General features: G+C 39.4%; 1 protein-coding gene across 8 annotated transcripts in view; it reads right to left on the bottom strand.

Annotated features, from left to right (window-relative positions):
- JAKMIP1 (janus kinase and microtubule interacting protein 1) overlaps window positions 1-20,646 on the bottom strand; it is a 148,217-nt gene that overhangs the window by 36,572 nt on the left and 90,999 nt on the right. For all 8 annotated transcript variants that reach the window (XM_075857945.1, XM_075857937.1, XM_075857919.1 and 5 more), the window contains 2 exons: window positions 14,620-14,682; window positions 11,578-11,676 (listed from right to left, as the gene is read on the bottom strand). In XM_075857945.1, the coding sequence (XP_075714060.1) occupies window positions 11,578-11,676; window positions 14,620-14,682 (162 nt within the window). The remainder of the gene's footprint in view (window positions 1-11,577; window positions 11,677-14,619; window positions 14,683-20,646) is intronic.

The following is a 20,646-nucleotide window of genomic DNA, read 5'->3' as shown; positions in this document are numbered from 1 at the left end:
CTCAGCCATTTTTCGGATTTTCACTTTAGTTTTTCCTCCCCACCTTCCAAAAGCTATAACTTTTTTATTTTTCTGTCTATATAGCCATATGAGGTCTAGTTTTTTGCGGGACAAGTTGTAGTTTTTCATGGCACCATTTATTGTACCACATAATGTACTGGGAAGCTGAAAATAAATTATTTGTGGGCTGAAATGGGCAAAAAACAGTGATTACGTCAATTTTGGGGGGTTTTGTTTTTACGGCGTACACCAGGCGGTAAAAACGACATATTCACCTTATTCTGCAGGTTGGTACAATTACGGCGATACCAAATTTATATGTTTTGTTTTATGTTTTACCACTTTTAAAAAAATAAAACTATTTGCTAAATTAAAAAAATCTTTTGTGTCGCCGAATTCTGAGAGCCATAACTTTTACATTTTTCCATCAATTTAGCGATGTGGGGCGAGCTGTAGATTTTACCAATACCATTTTGGGGTATATGCAATATTTTGATCACTTTTTACTTCATTTTTTTGAGCGCTAAGGTGACCAAAAAAACAGAAATTTGCGTGTTTTGTATAGAGATTTTTTTGTGATAGCTTGGACTTTTAGAGACGCGGCGATATCAGTTATGTTAACTTTTTTTTTTTAACATGCATTTAGGAAAAAAATTTGCAAAGGTTTTGTTTTTTTTTTACTTTTTATACTTAATTTTTTTTGGAACATAAAAAAAGCCCTTTATTTAACTGTTTTTTACTTTTTTTATTAGTCCCCCTAGGGGAATTGAAGCAGCGATAGTTTGATCGCTTGCATGATATACTGCAATACTAAGATTCTGACAGTCTTCTTTGAAGCCCTGCCAGAGGCAGAGCTTCAAAGGAGTACAAAGATGGCGGACCTGGGGGCCGTTGTTAGGTCCCCAGGCTGCCATAACAACCGTTGTTACTGGCCAATCGTGACGCGGCTGGCGCGATGGTTTGTTTAAGGGGGCCCCCCTGATTCTAAGGGTATGTGCACACACACTAATTACGTCCGTAATTGACGGACGTATTTCGGCCGCAAGTCCCGGACCGAACACAGTGCAGGGAGCTGGGCTCCTAGCATCATACTTATGTACGATGCTAGGAGTCCCTGCCTCGCTGCAGGACAACTGTCCCGTACTGTAATCATGTTTTCAGTACGGGACAGCAGTTCCACGGAGAGGCAGGAACTCCTAGCATCGTACATAAGTATGATGCTAGGAGCCCGGCTCCTTGCACTGTGTTCGGTCCGGGACTTGCGGCCGAAATACGTCCGTCAATTACGGACGTAATTAGTGTGTGTGCACATACCCTAACACTTTAAATGCAGCGATTGACCGTGGCATTTAAGGTGTTAAACAGGCGCAATCAAAGTGAACTTTGATTCCTCCCATTGCAGTGAGGCGTCAGCTGTGTAACACCGCCCGCCATCCGCTGTGTATGGAGCAAGCTCAGCCCGTGAGCTCGCTCCATACGTCCCCTTAGCCCTTATCACGTACAGTTACGTGATAATGCATTAAGGGGTTAATAAAACAAAGTAAAAAAAGTGGTGATATGCAAAGCTGTTCCAAAGATATCAAAATGGAAAATTTGACATGGACACAGGGGCATCAGTGACCGTTGGTCATGAAAGGGTTATTAAACAGGGTATTGGTACTTTTGGCAGTGTGGGCAGGTGCCAAGTCCTGCTGGAAAATGAAATCAGCATCTCCATAAAGTTTGTCAGCAGAGGGAAGCATGAAATGCACGAAAATTTCCTGGTAGACGGCTGTATTGACTCTGGACTTGATATAACACAGTGGACCAACACCAGCAGATGACACGGCTCCCCAAACCATCACTGACTGTAGAAACTTCACACTGGACCGCAAGACACTTGGATTGATGTCTCTCCACTCTTCCTCCAGACTCTGAGACCTTGATTTCCAAATGAAATGCAAAATTAACTTTTATCTGAAAACAGGACTTTGGATCACTGAGCAGTAGTGTTGGTCCACTGTGTTATATCAAGTCCAGAGTCAGCGCAGCATCTACCAGGAAATTTTAGAGCACTTCATGCTTCCCTCTGCTGACAAACTTTATGAAGATGCAGATTTCATTTTCCAGTAGGACGTGGCACCTGCCCGCACTGCCAAAAGTACCAATACCTGGTGTAATAACCGCAGTATCGATCTGCTTGATTGACCAGCAAACTCGCCTGACCTAAACCCCATAGAGAATCTATATGGTATTGTCAAGAGGAAGATGAGACACCAGACCGAACAATGCAGACGAGCTGAAGGCCGATATCAAAGCAACTTGGGCTTCCATAACACCTCAGCAGTGCCACAGGCTGATCACCGCCATGCCACGCCGCATTGATGCAGTAATTCATGCAAAAGGAGCCCCGACCAAGTATTGAGTGCATATACACCGCATTCCAAATTATTATGCAAATGTTATTTTTCGCTGATTTTCCTAAATAGTCGATGCAAATGACAGTCGGTATAATCTTCAAGCCATCAACCGTTGGAGTATAATGCGAATTTTATTGAACAAATCTCCTAATGAGAACAGATTTTTTTTTAGAAGTAAAAAACTCAGAATGCACTGTTTCACATTATTATGCACAACAGAGATCAAAACATTTTAAAGGTTGTAAAGAGAACTAAAATGGTAATTTGTTGAATTTGCAGCATCACAAGGTCATATTTACAGAAATCAAAAGCTCTTTCAATCAAAAAAAAACTTAGCAGGCCAAGTTACATGTTAACATAGGACCCCTTCTCTGATATCACCTTCACAATTCTTGCATCCATTGAATTTGTGAGTATTTGGACAGTTTCTGCTTGAATATCTTTGCAGGTAGTCAGAATAGCCTCCCAGAGCTTCTGTTTTGATGTGAACTGCCTCCCACCCTCATAGATATTTTGCTTGAGGATGCTCCAAAGGTTCTCAATAGGGTTGAGGTCAGGGGAACATGGGGGCCACACCATGAGTTTCTCTCCTTTTATGCCCATAGCAGCCAATGACACAGAGGTATTCTTTGCAGCATGAGATGGTGCATTGTCATGCATGAAGATAATTTTGCTACGGAAGGCACGGTTCTTCTTTTTGTACCACGGAAGAAAGTGGTCAGTTATAAACTCTACGTACTTTGCAGAGGTCATTTTCACACCGTCAGGGACCCTAAAGGGGCCTACCAGCTCTCTCCCCATGATTCCAGCCCAAAACATGACTCCGCCACCTCCTTGCCGACGTTGCAGCCTTGTTGGGACATGGTGGCCATTCACCAACCATCCATCTGGACCATCCAGGGTTGCACGGCACTCATCAGTAAACAACACGGTTGGAATATTTGTCTTCATGTATTTCTGAGCCCACTGCAACCGTTTCTGCTTGTGAGAATTGTTTAGGGGTGGCCGAATAATAGCTTTATGCACACTTGCAAACCTCTGAAGGATCCTACACCTTGAGGTCCGCGGGACTCCAGAGGCACCAGCAGCTTCAAATACCTGTTTGCTGCTTTGCAATGACATTTTAGCAGCTGCTCTCCTAATCCTATTAATTTGTCTGGCAGAAACCTTCCTCATGCCTTTATCTGAACGAACCCGTCTGTGCTCTGAATCAGCCACAAATCTTTTCACAGTACGATGATCACGCTTACGTTTTCTTGAAATATCCAATGTTTTCATACCTTGTCCAAGGTATTGCACTACTTCACGCTTTTCGGCATCAGAGAGATCCTTTTTCTTTCCCATATTGCTTGAAACCTGTGGTCTGCTTAATAATGTGGAACGTCCTTAAGTAGTTTTCCTTTGATTGGGCACACCTGGCAAAGTAATTATCACAGGTGTCTGAGGTTGATTACAATGATCCAAAGAGCCCTAAGACACAATACCATCCATGAGTTTCATTGAAAAACGAATTAAATGTTTGACACTTAAATCCAATGTGCATAATAATTTGGAACACGGTGTACTGTACATACTTTTCAGTAGGCCTACATTTCGGTATTAAAAATCATTTTTGAAATTAGGCTTATATAATATTCTAATTTTCTGAGTGATGAAATTTGGGTTTTCATGAACTGTTACCATAATCATCAACATTAAAAGAAAGAAAATGCTGGAAATAGATTCCTCTGTGTGTAATGAATCTATATAATATAGGAGTTTCAGTTTTTGATGATATTCTAAGGCTGGGTTCACACGACCTATTTTCAGACGTAAACGAGGCGTATTATGCCTCCTTTTATGTCTGAAAATAGGGCTACAATACGTCGGCAAACATCTGCCCATTCATTTGAATGGGTTTGCCGACTTACTGTGCAGATGACCTGTCATTTATGCGTCGTCGTTTGACAGCTGTCAAATGACGACGCGTAAAAATACAGCCTCGTCAAAAGAAGTGCAGGACACTTCTTTCAGACGTAATTTCAGCCGTTCTTCATTGAACTCAATGAAGCACAGCTCTAAATTTACGGCTGTCAGAGAAGCCTCGCAAAATGAGAGGAGGAATTACGGCTGAAACGAGGCAGCTGTTTTCTCCTGAAAACAGTCTGTCATTTCAGCCGTAAAAGCCTCTCATCGTGCGCACATACCCTAATTCTTTGAGAAGGACTAGTAATACATTGCCCAGAGCTGCTTTTTGCAGCTGTTCACCACCTCTGCCTGATAGGGATGGGGGTGGCTCGCCCACTTTCTGTCATTCATAGGCCTTAACATGGTACCTGAGCTTCCCCAATGTACTGCAATCCGAGAACTAGAACCCAGGCGAGTTATTACAGTTAATTTCTGGTAAAAACTGGAGTTTACCATTGGAATTATTTATTAGAGTCTATAGTGAATAATTATTTAGACCGATTGTTTGCTTATCAATGTCGGCTGAGATGCACAGATGACATTACAAATGTCACCCATATTTACATGAAGTGCTAGTAGCATGTATTCATCTATGCCGAATGCTCCTGCACCGGAAAAGTAGCAAGACCGTTGCCTTTCACAGAACATGTATTAACTAGATGAGTCCATTGTTGTTTTTAGTACGTTTTCTGCAGGGTGCATTGGTAAGGACTTTATAGTTCCCCGTCAGACGGAGTCTATAAACTTAGTTTTGACTGTGAATAGAGAAGAAAATATCATATAACCGAAAAGTAGTACAAGAGAAGAAGTCAAAGAAAGTATTAACATTTAATATGTTGTTTTTTTTTCAATTTATTTAAAAAAACAAAACAAACAAAAAAACAAAAAAACAAAAAACATTATTAAACATTGGGGTGGAGGAGTTATCAAAACTGTTGGAAAGAAAGTGGAGTAGTTTCCCATCACAACCAGATTCCAGCTCTCCGTTTTCAAAGGCCATTTTGAAAATAAGTAATGATAGGTCAATATGGGCGCCTTCCTTTACTTTTTTTTCTTTCACTAGTTTTGATAAATCTGCCCCATTGATTTAGAAAACAAGGCAAATTAGGAATTTCTAAAAACAAAACCATAAATGCAATGACAGTTTATAGCTGCATGCATAGAGTTATCACATTCATAATCCAGACCAGTCAATCTACTTTGTGCATCTTGCGGTTAGAAGTGAAGAAAACTCCAAAAAGCAAGACACGTAACACTAAGAAAGTACTAACGGCTGTTGGGGAACATACAGTCATGCATAACCCTTAGAAATTAGGTTTGAAAGCCAACAAATATAAAAACTGAATACTCCAAATAAAATACAATGGGAAAAAAAAACAAAACACACTAAAAGATAATTTCTGTTTTTCCGGTTTGTGTTCCCAAAACTACATCCCAGCAGAACGAAGATGGAAAAACTCTTCCAGTGAAGGGACATTGAGTCCCCAATGGGTTTCCCAATGTTTTGCCAGAAGGCTCCATATTTATGTTGTACAAGTATTTTGGGGAATTTAAATTTTTTGGGGTTTGAAAACTGTAGACTTTATGACCTAGATCACCTTTTTTTTTTTTTTTTTAATGTATAAAAGATCCAAAAGACACTTAACTTTATGGGGCGCAGAACTCAGTGTTTTCAGTTACAGAGCGCCAAATCCCCTGCAGATTTAAATGATAAAACTTTGGCTATCTGATGCCACCCCTAGGGGGAAGATGAGTGAATACGCATCTCAACTCAATAATAAGTCTGTATACAGCAGGCTCACCCTAGGCGGAGCTGAAGGCAGACAAAATGTTACTGTTTAATGAAAAGGCTATACAGGGGAATTGGAGCTCTGTATCTGACCACTATAAAGATATTTAATTTGTGCAGAATTTTGGTGTTCAAAGATGGATTTTCACTTTAATTATATAATGGGTTCCTATATCAGTTTTATCTGGCCAGTTGTTTTATGCAAAAGCCGGACACAACTGATGACAACCGATAGCCAGGCAGAAAAATGACGCATGCAACATTTTTCTGTCCGGCGCAGGAAGACCTCCGGCATCACAACTGATGCATCGGATGCCAAAACTGCTCCCCTAGGCCTAGTTTACACAGAGTTATTCTGTCAGAAAAAATCTGCCTCAAAATTCCTTCAGGATTTTGAGGCAGATTTTGAAGTGTCAGGCTGGGTTCACACACCCTGTTTACGGATGTAAATCGTGCGTTTTAACCTCGAATTACATCCGAAAATACGGCACCAAAGCGTCGGCAAACATCTGCCCATTCATTTGAATGAGTTTTACGATGTTTTGCGCCGACAGTCATTTTTTTTAAAAAGACGCCCGCGTCAAAGAAGTGCCTGTCACTTCTTGGGACGTAGTTGGAGCCGTTTTCCATTGACTCCATAGAAAAACAGCTCCAATTACGTCCGTAATGGAAGCAGCGAAAAACGCCTGCACATGCCATTACGTCTGAAATTCAGGAGCTGTTTTCTCCTGAAAGCAGCTCCGTAATTTCAGCCGTAATGGACGCTGCCGTGTGAACATACCCTAAGCGTTGATAGACGTGTTGTTTTAGGCTCTTAAGAATTTTGGTTTTTTTAAATTAAAAAAATGCAAGAAACAGCAGGCGGTTTTTAATCCAAAACCGTGATAAAAGCAGTACGTTTTTTTCCTGCCTATCATTGATTTCAATGAAGGTTCAGAGGCAGAAACCGCTACAAGATAGGGCATAACGCGGTTTTCTTTCTGCGAGCAGTGAAAAACCACTTAGGAAAAACCGCTTCTACCTCTACGCAATTAGGGAATCAAAACAGGATTACCGGACGTATGTGAAGGGCGGTTATATAAGCTGGGATGTACACAGATCGCACATAACTTAACATTTTCATTTGTTTATGGATCCGTTGTCTTAGTTGTTTTTTCAGTTTGTTTTCTTGGCGACAATATTTTTACCCACAATTAAATATTGCACTTATGTTTTGTGTGATCTAACAGAAGTTTTTCAATTGTAATTACGGTTACATACTGGTTAGGTCTGTACTTAAAGAGGCTCTGTCACCACATTATAAGTGCCCCATCTCCTACATAAGGAGATGGGCGCTATAATGTAGGTGACAGCAGTGATTTTTATTTAGAAAAACGATCTATTTTCACCAAGTTATGAGTGATTTTAGATTTATGCTAATGACTTTCTTAATGCCCAACTGGCCGTGTTTTTACTTTAGACCAAGTGGGCGTTGTGGAGAGAAGTGTATGACGCTGACCAATCAGCGTCATAACTTCTCTCCATTCATTTACACAGCATATAGTAATCTTACTAGATCACTATGTACACACACACACACACGTTACTCAAGTGTCCTGACAGTGAATATACATGACCTCCAGCCAGGACGTGAGGTCTATTCAGAATCCTGACACTTCGCAAACGTTTGTGTGAGATTTACAGCAAGACAAGCGTAATCTCGCGAGATTACGCTGTAAACGGTCATTTAAAACGAGATTACGCTTGCCTTGGTGTAAATCTCACACAAACGTTAGCAAAGTGTCAGGATTCTGATAAGACATCACGCCCAGTTGTCCATTAAGAAAGTCATTAGCATAAAGCTTAAATAGGTCATAACTCCGTCAAAAATGATAGTTTTTCTAAATACAAACCATTGCTGTAATCTACATTACAGCGCCAATCACATTATGTACAAGATAGGCCACTTATTATGTGGTGACATAGCCTCTTTAAATGGTGGTCTCCCCAAAAGGAAGTCAAGGGGTTGCTAACGAATCTGAGCTAAAACATTTTAATTTCAATGCCACATAAAATGGACGTATTTGCATTCACGGCAAGTGTGTATAAACTCCTCCGATATCTAATATTCCAATGTTACACCCGGTACGGTTAGCCATACTGTACTTGAAAAGTCAAACTGAAATGTCTAGTATCTAGATACCATTTGATTGCTAAGAAGTCGACAATGTTGTAAAATTTTGCCCTTTTTTGAATTTGCCCTTTATAAATTATACCAATAGCTGCGGTGTACATAGAAAACATGGCGTTCCATAACAAAGATAAAAATGAGGATGCTTAAAAGCTGCTGCTTGACACCAGTCACATCCTGGTGCCCATGTCCCATTTTAATGACTGTTGGTAAACAAGAAAATGGAAAATGTACCAATGTAGAGACCACATCCTTGTGCAGTTTCTCACCACCCACTCAAGATAGGGCTGAGGCAAACCCAGAATGGGTGCCAATAGCAGCCACATGGGCTGCCTCTATGGTGCGTGCGCACTTGACTAGTAGGCGTATTCCTACAAAATTTCTCTTTTCTTTTCTTTAAAGCCTAAATCCATGGATCTGAAATTGTTGCAGCTTTTTGAATGGAATTTCTATAAGATAAAACTTTCCTTTTCTTTAAATTGTATTTCTTGATCGAGTCCATAGCCAGCAGAGCACTCCCAGTAGTACTAGTGAATTGCTATATAAAAGGGGTTGTGCAGGATTAGAAATACATGGGTGCTTCCATAAAAAACAGCGCCACACATGTCCATGGGTTGTGTGTGGTATTGCAGCTCAGCCCCATTCCCTTCAGTAGGCATGAGCTGCAATACCAGACAACCCATGGAGAGGTATGGTGCGGTTTTTGGAAGAAAGCAGACATATCTTTGTAATCCGGAACAATCCCTTTAAGTGCTTACTTGGTACATTGGTACAAAGGCCGACCGGGACGATCCCTGAAAAAGGCCAGATTCACACATGCAGTTTTATTAACCAGTGCTAGGAGCGGATGCAAAAAGTAGGACAAGTATAAAAGAAAGACTCATATCTCTTTCCTTTTGTATCCATTACTCAAAAAATAGCAAGAAAAACTGCGTGTGTGATTCCAGCCTTACACATCCAATTTCTTAAAATGTCTCTTAGGCCTCATTTACACGAGCGTAATATACGCGCGTGCGACGCGCGTGCTTTTCACGCGTGTTGTACGCACCTATATTACTCTATGGGGCAGTGCAGACGATGCGTGAATTTTGCGCAGCGCGAGTGCGTTGCGTAAAACTCATGATATGTTCTATAATCGTGCGTTTTTCGCGCATCACGCACCCATTGAAGTCAATGGGTGCGTGAAAACCACGCATGCCGCACGGAAGCACTTCCGTGCGAACTGCGTGATTCGCGCAAGAGCTGTCAAACTGAATGTAAACAGAAAAGCACCACGTGCTTTTCTGTTTACAAACATCCGAACGGAGTGTCTTAGACATGAGCGAAACGAACTTTACCGGGTTCGGCCGAACTCGTTTTGACCGAACCCGGCAGGAGACAGTCACTGTGCAGGGTGCTGAAAGAGTTAAACTGGTTCAGCACCCTGGACAGTGACTTCCGATTACAATATACGTGAACGTGTAAATAAAAAAAAAAGTTCTGACTTACCGAGAACTCCCGGCTTCTTCCTCCAGTCTGAGCTCCCGGGATGACAATTCAGTCCAAGTGACAGCTGCAGCCAATCACAAGCCTAGCACAGGCTGCAGCGGTCACATGGACTGCCGCGTCATCCAGGGAGGTGGGGCCAGATGTCAAGAGAGGCGCGTCACCAAGGCAACGGCCGGGAAGTTCTCGGTAAGTAGGAACCTCTTTTTTTTTAAACAGGTTACTCGATATGGTGATCGGAATGCACTGTCGAGGGTGCTGAAAGAGTTACTGCCGATCAGTTAACTCTTTCAGCACCATGGACAGTGACTGACGTCGACTAGCCTCATCTCTATGATGGCGGCTGCGCGAAAATCACGTAGACGCGCATCAAACACGGATGACACACGGAGCTGTCAAGTGCTTTTTGCGCACGCAAAACGCTGCGTTTTTTGCACGCGCAAAACGCACACGCTCGTGTAAATCAGGCCTAAGGCTATGTTCACACACCGCGTATTTGTTGCAAAATTTAGTTTGGGGAATCTGCACTGAAATATCGCAAAACAGTACAACGTAAGCATAAAAAAAATCCATAACAGAGTCTAGACATGCTTCAGATTTCCAAATCCGCCGCATGTTCTGTTGGGAAAATGCAGGAGATTTTAACTGCAGATTTCATTCATTGCTATGCAAAGAGTAAATCCGCAGCTATATCCAAACCAAAATCTGCATACGGATTTTGGTACGGATGTTTAGGCCTGTTCCATGGCGTTAATTCTGTGTGAACCCAGTCTTCCATTTCAGTTGTTGACCGATGCATATCAAAAAAATATATATCAGGACAAGAGAGTGCATAAATGTCACATTTTAGTATTTTAAGTATCAAAGTGAAATTAAATAATTTCATGCTGGAATGAAAAAACAAAAAACAAAAACAAAAAAGTTAAATGAAATATACACAAACTCACATACACTTTAGGCTTCATTCACATCTGCACCATAGGTGGTATAGAGCAGTCGACTACATTACTGATTCCGTCAAAACGACAGAACCCTTGCACAACGGAGACAAACGGAAACCATTGGCACCGGATCCGTCACCATTGAAATTAATGGTGATGAAAACCTACGGTTTGTGTCTGTCAGTGCTCGGTTCCAACGGAAAGCTCCGCCAGAACGGAGCCCTAGCGCAGATGTGAACGAAGCCTTAATTACATAATGGAAATTAGATAAATGAAAACAAAATTACACCAAAAAGGCAAACAACTTTTTTTTTATTATGAAAAAATATTTGAAAACAATGTAAATTATATATATATATATATATATATATATATATATATATATATATATATATATATATATACATACATATATATACACACACACGTGTTAAAAAAAAAATAGGAGCGATAAACATGCAAGGCTGAAATACAAAGACATTAAAATGAATTAATATAATTTCACAGTGTGCACTTTCACGTTCATAAAATTAGACGATTGGAGCAATCACATAAAACATGCATAAAATTAAACGACTGGAACAAAAAAACGTGAAAAAAAATAAAACGATGACATTAAGTGCAATAATTTGCTCCCATAGGTCAGTCACGTGCGGATTACGAATCTCTCTCGCAATGTATAAAAGGCAACCTGTGTTCTTTTCCAGCACTTCCCCTGACTGTAGTCAAACTTCCCGCTCCCATATATCCATGTGCTGTAGGAAGCATAGTGTACTAAATATATTTAATCCAAGACTCAAAAGCAATCTCTGTTTCCGGGGGCAGTTTACAAAAAGAATCTCTTACTTCGAGTTCAAGAACGCGGAATTCTAAGAGTTCGTTCTGGTCTTTGGCGTCCTGGATTTCATTTTTCAGGAGGCTCTCGTCCAGTTCAAATTTAAATATCTAAAACAAAATACCAAAAAATAAAATTTATAAATTATTGCTTCTGCCCATAATTTTCCCAAATTAACGAAGAAAATTATTTCTAGAACGTATGCTCATTCAACAGTATCGCTCATACTGCTGATACGATTTCTAATATATAAAAAACTGGCTGCTAAAGCAGCCCCCCCCTACTCTTGCTGCAGTAGTAGAACAGTAAAAGAGCCACACCCCATTAGGTAGGCCCCACCCCTCATCCGTAGGCCAGCCAAAAATGGAAAAAAAGTTAAGAAAATACCTGTGTTCTCTGCAAGATCTCTACAAGACTGTTTAAAGCCGCAGTCACACACACTTTGTATGGCGTTTTTTTGCCCCCAAAAAACACATCTAAAAACACTTCATTTTTGTGTAACATGGTACGTTTCGTTGCTTAACAAATACAAAAAAATAAATAAAAGAATATACACCGTTTGTAGTTTGTTTAATAATTCCCTATTCACTTCAAGCTAACATCTGGCCACAGCAACATACAAACGCTTTGTGTGAATCCACCCTCAGGAACACATAGAAAATTCTACAAACTATTTCGGAATGGAATAATGACATTTGTTTACTACAGTCCTTTGAAAAAACACAACAAAATCTAGATAAATACGTCACGATTTGGGACGGGTGGATTAAAGCACAAAAATCTGATGATCTCACTAATCTTCTGTGACCGGTGAGGTGTCCGTCTTCTCTCAAACTCATAATTATGGAATATTTTGATGTCAATCCTCAACCATACAATTTTTTCAGCTTGTACAAAATCGGTCATGCCTTTCTACATCTCAAACTCAGATTGACAGAGACCGGTTAGGCCCCATGCACACGAACGTGCTTTTGCGGCCGCAATTCCCCCGAAAATCCACAGGAGAATTGCGGCCCCATTCATTTCTATGGGGCCACGCACACGACCGTGGTTTCCATGGTCCGTGCATGGCCCAGGAGCCTGGACCGCAGAAAGAATGGGCATGTCTTATTACGGCCGTGTTCTGAGGTCCAGGCTCATAGAAAATAATGGACATGTGCACGGCCCGCGATTTGCAGGCGGCTCGCGGGTGAAACTCCGCTGCCGGCCGATCCGAAAATCACGGCCGTGCACATGGCTACGGTCGTGTGCATGAGGCCTTAGTTTCCCTTTTGTGCTCTTATTACAATTTGTATTCGAATACCTTGTAACTCCTAACCCACTTCACTTCCTTTCTCTACTATCAAGCAGGATGCCAAATTACTAAAATAAGTATTCTCCATTTTGTAATGAACTTTCCGCTATATAATTCAAAGAAACATCTTATCTTCATGCGTTAACTGTATGGCCTTCATAGCCCATTGTAGCGGGTTGGCTGAACGCCCAGACAAAGTGCAACTATTTCTCATTATCGCAACAAACTCCCCCATGAGAACAAACCACTAACAACTGCCCATTATATGTTTGTCTCCAGGTCTTACCGGATGTCAGTATTTTAATGAATTATAATTATGTATTTGAAATATTCTCATTGTATGCTATTGGCTGAATAAGAGTTATTGTCACATTGCCTCTGATTGGTTAACCTCAAGTCTACGCCCCATTTGAATGATATTATAATCGAGTTTGGAAATAAACCTCCAGAGGACTATTTTGAGCATATCAGCAGCGTCTGTGTGTTATTTCTCCTCTCTCGATATATAAATCAGTATATAATCTCCTGATTAGGATGCTGGATGAAGTGCCTGGCGTGAGAGTGTCTGTTAGAACACTCGTCTAAATTTCTGCCTAATATATTTTGAGCCATCGACTTCCACGACACTGTCCTTCCATACCCATCCCTTTCCTATGTTTTTAAAGAAAAACTTAAAATTTCCCCAACAAAATAAAATTGCAAAAAAAAATTCTACAGACTGATAAAACCCGTGGGCATCTAGGTTTAGTGTTTCTTTTAGACTACCACTTTAGCTTTGCAAGAACTACCTTATCCAAAAATAAAAATAAAATCTATAAAACATAAATTAACCGGGGTGGTTTTTAACTTTTGCATACAATTGAATGTGGAAGATTTACTAAGCAAAATGCGCCAGAAATCGGACACAATATACCCAAAAAAAACTTCCTTATATGCCATCCACTGAATTTTTTGTGTCTTTTAAACACTTTTTGCCCCTTCCTATATATAGATTTATAAAAAATAAAAAAAATTGTGTCTAGAAAAAAGGTGCATCCTAAAATGCGCCAGATTAATGACGTGCACCATATTTTTTGTGCAAAATATTGATGTCAAGTAAGCCTGCCGAGCAAGCCAAAAAAAGTGTCTAACACGTCTAGCAAAATTTATTACACAGCATGCACACGGTGATAAATTTGGCGCAGTTTCTGCCTGTCTTGTCTAGTTCTATACGGTCTATCTTTGAGACTGGAGTATTAATAATTAAATCTCCCCCAATGTGTTAGAAAAGAAAGCATGTGTTTTATTTGAGTTTGTCGTCATGCGCTTGTGAGATTGATTAGTAAGTCTCAATCGCAACAGAAATTCCACACACGAGTCATTTAGACGTTGAGGTTGAGGTGCAGTTAAAACATTTGAAAACCACATGCATTTTTACTGCGATTTGGCACGTTTTTTCGATATATTTGTGTTTGAAACGCTACTGCATCAAAAAACATATCAAATTGCGGTAATAATGAATGCCTTTTTTTATTGCGTTTTTATTTGGTTCTAACAGCACCTTAACCGCAATGTCTGAATGGACCCCAAGTCATTTTTTTTTTTAGTTGCAACGAACAGGGTCATTAGAGGCCTAACATATGGACCCTAACAATCTAATTGTTCACGCACTGTAGGGGAATAATTCCATAAACGTGAATACCACATTAACTTTCCTGAACACTACACGAAACGCGTGATAGAGATTTGCCAGAATAGATCAAGAGGAGACGAACAGTACCTTTTCTAACAAGGCTTGGTTTTTCCTCAGAAGCAGCTGTTTCTCTTCCACCCATTTGGAATCCTAAGGAAGACAGAAAAAAAGTTCAAGAAAATATCCGAAAACCAGCAGGTCTCTTAACACAAGTGTATGTATAAGGGTGCAATCACATGCGGCAGATTTGGTTACAGAAATTTCTGCAACTGAAAGAAGTGGTCTAGTTTAGAAAACCCATTTTCACATACCATACTAGGAAATTCTGAGTTAATCCTAATCTCATGGCCATAGTGGAGAGAGGTTGTAAAGAGAATCTTTCGCTTTGGAGAACCTGTCTGCATTACACAGACAACACATTGATATGAATGTGTACGGTGTAACGCAGTGGTCTCAAAACAAGTGGCGCATGCGCCCCCTGAGGCTGCCACCTGCGGCCCGCGATGCACTGAAGCTCCCTTGGGAGAGGAGAGAGCAGGACGAAGGAGGAGCGCACCATGACGTCATGAGGGGTGCAGTCTCTCTCCTGCGCTGCTGGATCGTTGGTGGTAGGTGAGAAATGGCCACACAGCCCCACCCTGTTGACAGTGCTACCCCCCCCCCTCACTGTAGTTGTCTCCATTGGGGCTTCCACTAGGAGTGGAATCTACCAGCCAGAGCAATGCCAATGCTAGGGCCGGGGATTCCTCTGCTGGAGGAGCCTTTGAATTAACTGTCCATATATGGCACCATCTACAGAGGGCATATATGGACAGTGACTTCAGGGACTCCTCCAGCAGAGGAATCCCCGGCCCTAGCGTTGGCATTGCTCTGGCTGGGGATTCCACTTGTAGATGGAGCCCCAATTGAGCTATCTATGGAGGGGGGGGTGGTACCATCTACAGTGGGCATTAGCTACAGAGGGCACTGTGGCACCAGCTACAGAGAGCACTGTGGTATTATCTAAAAAGGGGCTGACCAATCTCGACATTCTTGTGTCTGCCAAACGCTGCCAACTGAGCAGCTAGACTGCATGTAGCGACACTTAAACTGGATTGTTAAAATAAGCATGTGGAGTAAACACGCAAATTTACGGTGTTATTATAGTAATGTAGTATTATAGTAATGTAATATTGTTATAGTAATGGAGTATTGTTATAGTAATGGAATATTGTTATAGTAATGTAGTATTATAGTAATGTAGTATTGTTATAGTAATGGAATATTGTTATAGTAATGTAGCATTGTTATAGTAATGGAATATTGTTATAGTAATGTAGTATTGTTATAGTAATGTAATATTGTTATAGTAATGTAGTATTGTTATAGTAATGTAGTATTGTTATAGTAATGTAGTATTGTTATAGTAATGTTGTATTGTTATAGTAATGTTGTATTGTTATAGTAATGTAGTATTGTTATAGTAATGTAGTATTGTTATAGTAATGGAATATTGTTATAGTAATGTAGTATTGTCCTAGTAATGTAGTATGGTTATAGTAATGGAATATAGTTATAGTAATGTAGTATTATAGTAATGTAGTATTATTATAGTAATGTATTATAGTAATGTAGTATTGTTATAGTAATGTATTATAGTAATGGAATATTGTTATAGTAATGTAGTATTATAGTAATGTAGTATTGTCCTAGTAATGTAGTAATGTAGTATTATTATAGTAATGTAGTATTATTATAGTAATGTTGTATTGTTATAGTAATGTAGTATTGTTATAGTAATGTATTATAGTAATGTAGTATTGTTATAGTAATGGAGTATTGTTATAGTAATGGAGTATTGTTATAGTAATGTAGTAATGTAGTATTATTATAGTAATGTATTATAGTAATGTAATATTGTTATAGTAATGTAGTATTATTATAGTAATGTAGTATTATAGTAATGGAGTATTGTTATAGTAATGTAATATTGTTATAGTAATGTAGTATAATAGTAGTGTAGTATTGTTATAGTAATGTAGTATTATAGTAATGTAGTATTATAGTAATGTAGTATTACAGTAATGTGGTATTGTTATAGTAATGTAGTATTATTATAGTAGTGTAGTATTATAGTAGTGTAGTATTGTTATAGTAATGTAATATTGTTATAGTAATGTAGTATTATTATAGTAATGTAGTATTGTTATAGTAATGTAGTATTATTATAGTAATGGAGTATTGTTATAGTAATGTAATATTGTTATAGTAATGTAGTATTATTATAGTAATGTAGTAGTGTTATAGTAATGTAGTATTGTTATAGTAATGTAGTATTATTATAGTAATGTAGTATTATAGTAGTGTAATATTGTTATAGTAATGTAGTATTGTAGTACTATAGTAATGTAGTATTGTTATAGTAATGTAGTATTATTATAGTAATGTAGTATTATAGTAGTGTAATATTGTTATAGTAATGTAGTATTGTAGTACTATAGTAATGTAGTATTGTTATAGTAATGTAGTATTATTATAGTAATGTAGTATTATAGTAGTGTAATATTGTTATAGTAATGTACGGTAGTATTATTATAGTAATGTAGTATTATTATAGTAGTGTAGTATTATTATAGTAATGTAGTATTATTATAGTAGTGTAGTACTGTTATAGTAGTGTAGTATTATAGTAATATATTATAGTAATGTAGTATTGTTATAGTAATGTAGTATTATTATAGTAGTGTAGTATTATAGTAATATATTATAGTAATGTAGTATTGTTATAGTAATGTAATATTGTTATAGTAGTGTAGTATTATTATAGTAATGTACTAACACTACATTACTAGAATGCTACATTACTATACTAATACTACATTACAATAATACTATAGTAATGTAGCATTCTAGTAATGTAGCATGGTTATAGTAATGTTTAATATTATAATGTAGTATTGCTATATTAATGTAGTATTAGTATAGTAATATAGCGTTATAGTAATGTAGTAGTATTAAGGTAATGTAGTATTGTTATAGAAGTTCAAATAACTAACTGATTAACAAGAATTTGTATTTTATCAAATTTGAAAGTAATGCGGCCCGTCAACTTCACATTTTTTCTATGTGCGGCCCATTTACCTGACCGAGTTTGAGAACCCTGGTGTAATGCTTAATTTCCCCTGTGGTGGCGCTACAGGAAGACTGAACATGTACTGCCAAGTTTCTCAACAGATTACAGCGGATTACTGGGGGTCCCAGCAGGAGGACACTTCGTGATCAGTTTATTTTCAGGGAGCTTTTCTAACAAGTAGAGATTGTCCACAGCAGACAACCACTTTAAGTGACAATTATCTCACCCAGATACATGAGGATTTTTCTGCGGAGTTCACCCTTTACAAAATGAAGATTTTTCCGCAGAGCAGAAAATCTGCAGATATTAGGCATGCCTTTAGATCTGAAGTTGTAAAATCTGCTACATGTGAATGGGGTTTTGAAAACGGCAACAAATCTGCCATGTTTCTGAGGACAAGCAGCTTTTTTTCTGCTTGGATATAAATATTGAAGAAAATATAAAACTTGACCAATACACATTTAGGCTTCATGCACAAGACCGTACCCGTAATTACGACCCGTTTTAAATATTTATATTATAACATTATAAAGTATAGGAGCAGTCCACAAGATAAAAAAATAGGACATGTCCTCTTTTTTTCGGCAGGTTTCTACGGCACAGACACCCTCCAGTAGATATACGTGAAGGGGTCAGTGGGACAGATATGAATGGGCCCGTAATAACGGGCGATTTTACAGTTGTGCGCATGGGGCCTAAAATAAGAAAAATATTTGTAAAGTTGCAGAACATTTTATATCGATAAACTGCGGCAGTATTATAATTGTTCAGGGTAAAGCCACACGGTGGGTCGTCGATGCGGTTTTGCTTCGTTTGAAAACCGCATGCGGTCAACCGCGTGTGTTTTTGTCTCTGAAATGCTGCCATTCTGTTGCGGTTTTTTTACGCACATAGTTTATGGACATAGTTTTCACTGGTGTTGAAGTTTGTTCGGTGCTTCCTGTATATCGTTCACTACAATGCATTAGCAAAAATGCAAGCAGTTCAACAACAACATTGGCAGCGCGGTCATTAACCGCATGCGGCCGGACAATATGAAGATGCGGTCAACCGCACAAAAAACACATTTTAATATAATAAAAGCAGTCTATCCATAATAAAAATGTCACCATTGACTTCTATTGAAAAATGCCAAACGTAACATGGCCGCACGGTGTGGCCTTACCATAATGCTGACAAAGAGTAGGTACAACAGGTGGCGATGACAGATCATACAACTTGGTGCCTCAGAAGATTTCTCTAGGATTCTCAGTTTGATTGATCAGAAAATCCCTAGTTTTATATATTCACATCATAACACACTGGTAATCACTCTGTATCATGAACAGGTCTTATTTAATTCATACAAATGCCTTATGGACTCCACAGGATCTGGCAACCAGATGTCCGCAGTAGATGCTTTGATTCCTGTAAGTCGTGAGTTGAGGCGTCCGTGCATCGGACATGTTTTTCCAGCACATCCTACAGATGCTTGATAAGATTGAGATCGGTGGAATTTGGAGACCAAGTCAACCCTTTCTCATGCTCCTCAAGCCATTCCTACATAGTGTGGTGGGCACATTATTCTGCTGAAAGAGGCCACTACCATTAGGGAATACTAGAGCCATGAAGGGGTGTAGTTGTCTGCAGCAATGTGTAGGTAGGTGGTCCATGTCAAAGTAACATCCACATGAATGCCGGAACACTAGGTTTCCCAGCAGAACATTGTCCAGCGCATCACACGGCCTCCGCCGGCTCGTCTTCTTCCCATAGTGCATCCTGGTGCCATCTCTTCCCCAGGTAAGTGACGTACACGCACTCGGCCGTCCACATGACGTAAAATAAAACGTGATTCATCGGACCGGGCACCTTCTTCTATTACTCCACGTTCCAGTTCTGGTGCTCACGTGCCCATTGTAGAAGGGTCAACATGGGCACTGAGTGAACTACGCATACAATAGTATTAAAACGACATCAGTAGTACAGTATACCAATACTACAGTATAACAACCTCTAGGGTGACATAGGATTACATGTAATTTTCAAAAATAGTACAAATATATTATTTCAAGAGGGTAATAGTTTTTGCAACTCAACTGCACACTAGGTCTTATGTAAGAGAAAAGACGGAGAATCCGGCAGCTCGGCTGCTCTCGTGTAGGGGGTTTGGATGCTTTCTCTTGCCAATGATTCTCTGCTATACACGAACAGAGTCTCATTATGTATGGGCACAGCCACTGAATAATAATGGGAATATAATATAATGCCTGTTTACAAGGATAAAGGCCAGATCTTCAGGTAAACCCCTCCAGACCCTTACCAAGGCCACAACGGAGAAGAGGATTCTGTCATATCATAACCCAACTGTGGGGCACTGTGAACCAGCTACTGACTAACAACCATTACATAGACACTGGGGCAGTTTTATTAATGTCTTTGAGTCTCTGTTCTGGCGTTTCGTGCTCCTATTTTCTCGGCGAATAGGTTGTTGGCCGAATTTATTAATGCGTGTGCCAGAAAGAACAATTATTTGCAGCATGCTCGCCACGTTGAGACGCATTCTTAGAATATGGCCATGGATTTGTCAAGTTGTGAAATGCGCCGTGTTTATCACGGGTGTTGACCAGTTTTGTAGCGCAGAATACCGGTCTAAAGTATATCACACAATAGGTGGTGTAAAGAATGGTAGATTTGGCACACTAGGCTCTGTTTCAGACACGTGCACGTCATTGAAAACTTTGGCACATCCTCAGTCTAGCGCCTCTCGCGGCAGGCTATATATCTTTAAGCCATTATTAATAAAACTACCAATATTTTAGATTTTATGTCAATGGAAACTCTAATAAGGCAGAAAACTCTCTCAAATACTGTATTAGGGAATTCTGAGTTGGGCCTAACTTACACGAACGGATTTTCGGTCCATGTGCTGTCCTAATCCACAACAGACGGCAGAGTACTCAATGGCCCAATTCAATTAAATGAAAGACCTCATACGAATAGGATACAAACTCCATAAGGATTAA

The sequence above is a fragment of the Rhinoderma darwinii genome, chromosome 1, assembly GCF_050947455.1.
Source record: "Rhinoderma darwinii isolate aRhiDar2 chromosome 1, aRhiDar2.hap1, whole genome shotgun sequence".
NCBI classification, from domain to species: domain Eukaryota; kingdom Metazoa; phylum Chordata; class Amphibia; order Anura; family Rhinodermatidae; genus Rhinoderma; species Rhinoderma darwinii.
The sequence above is the reverse complement of the archived record's forward strand: the minus strand, read 5'-3'. Positions and strand labels throughout refer to the sequence as shown.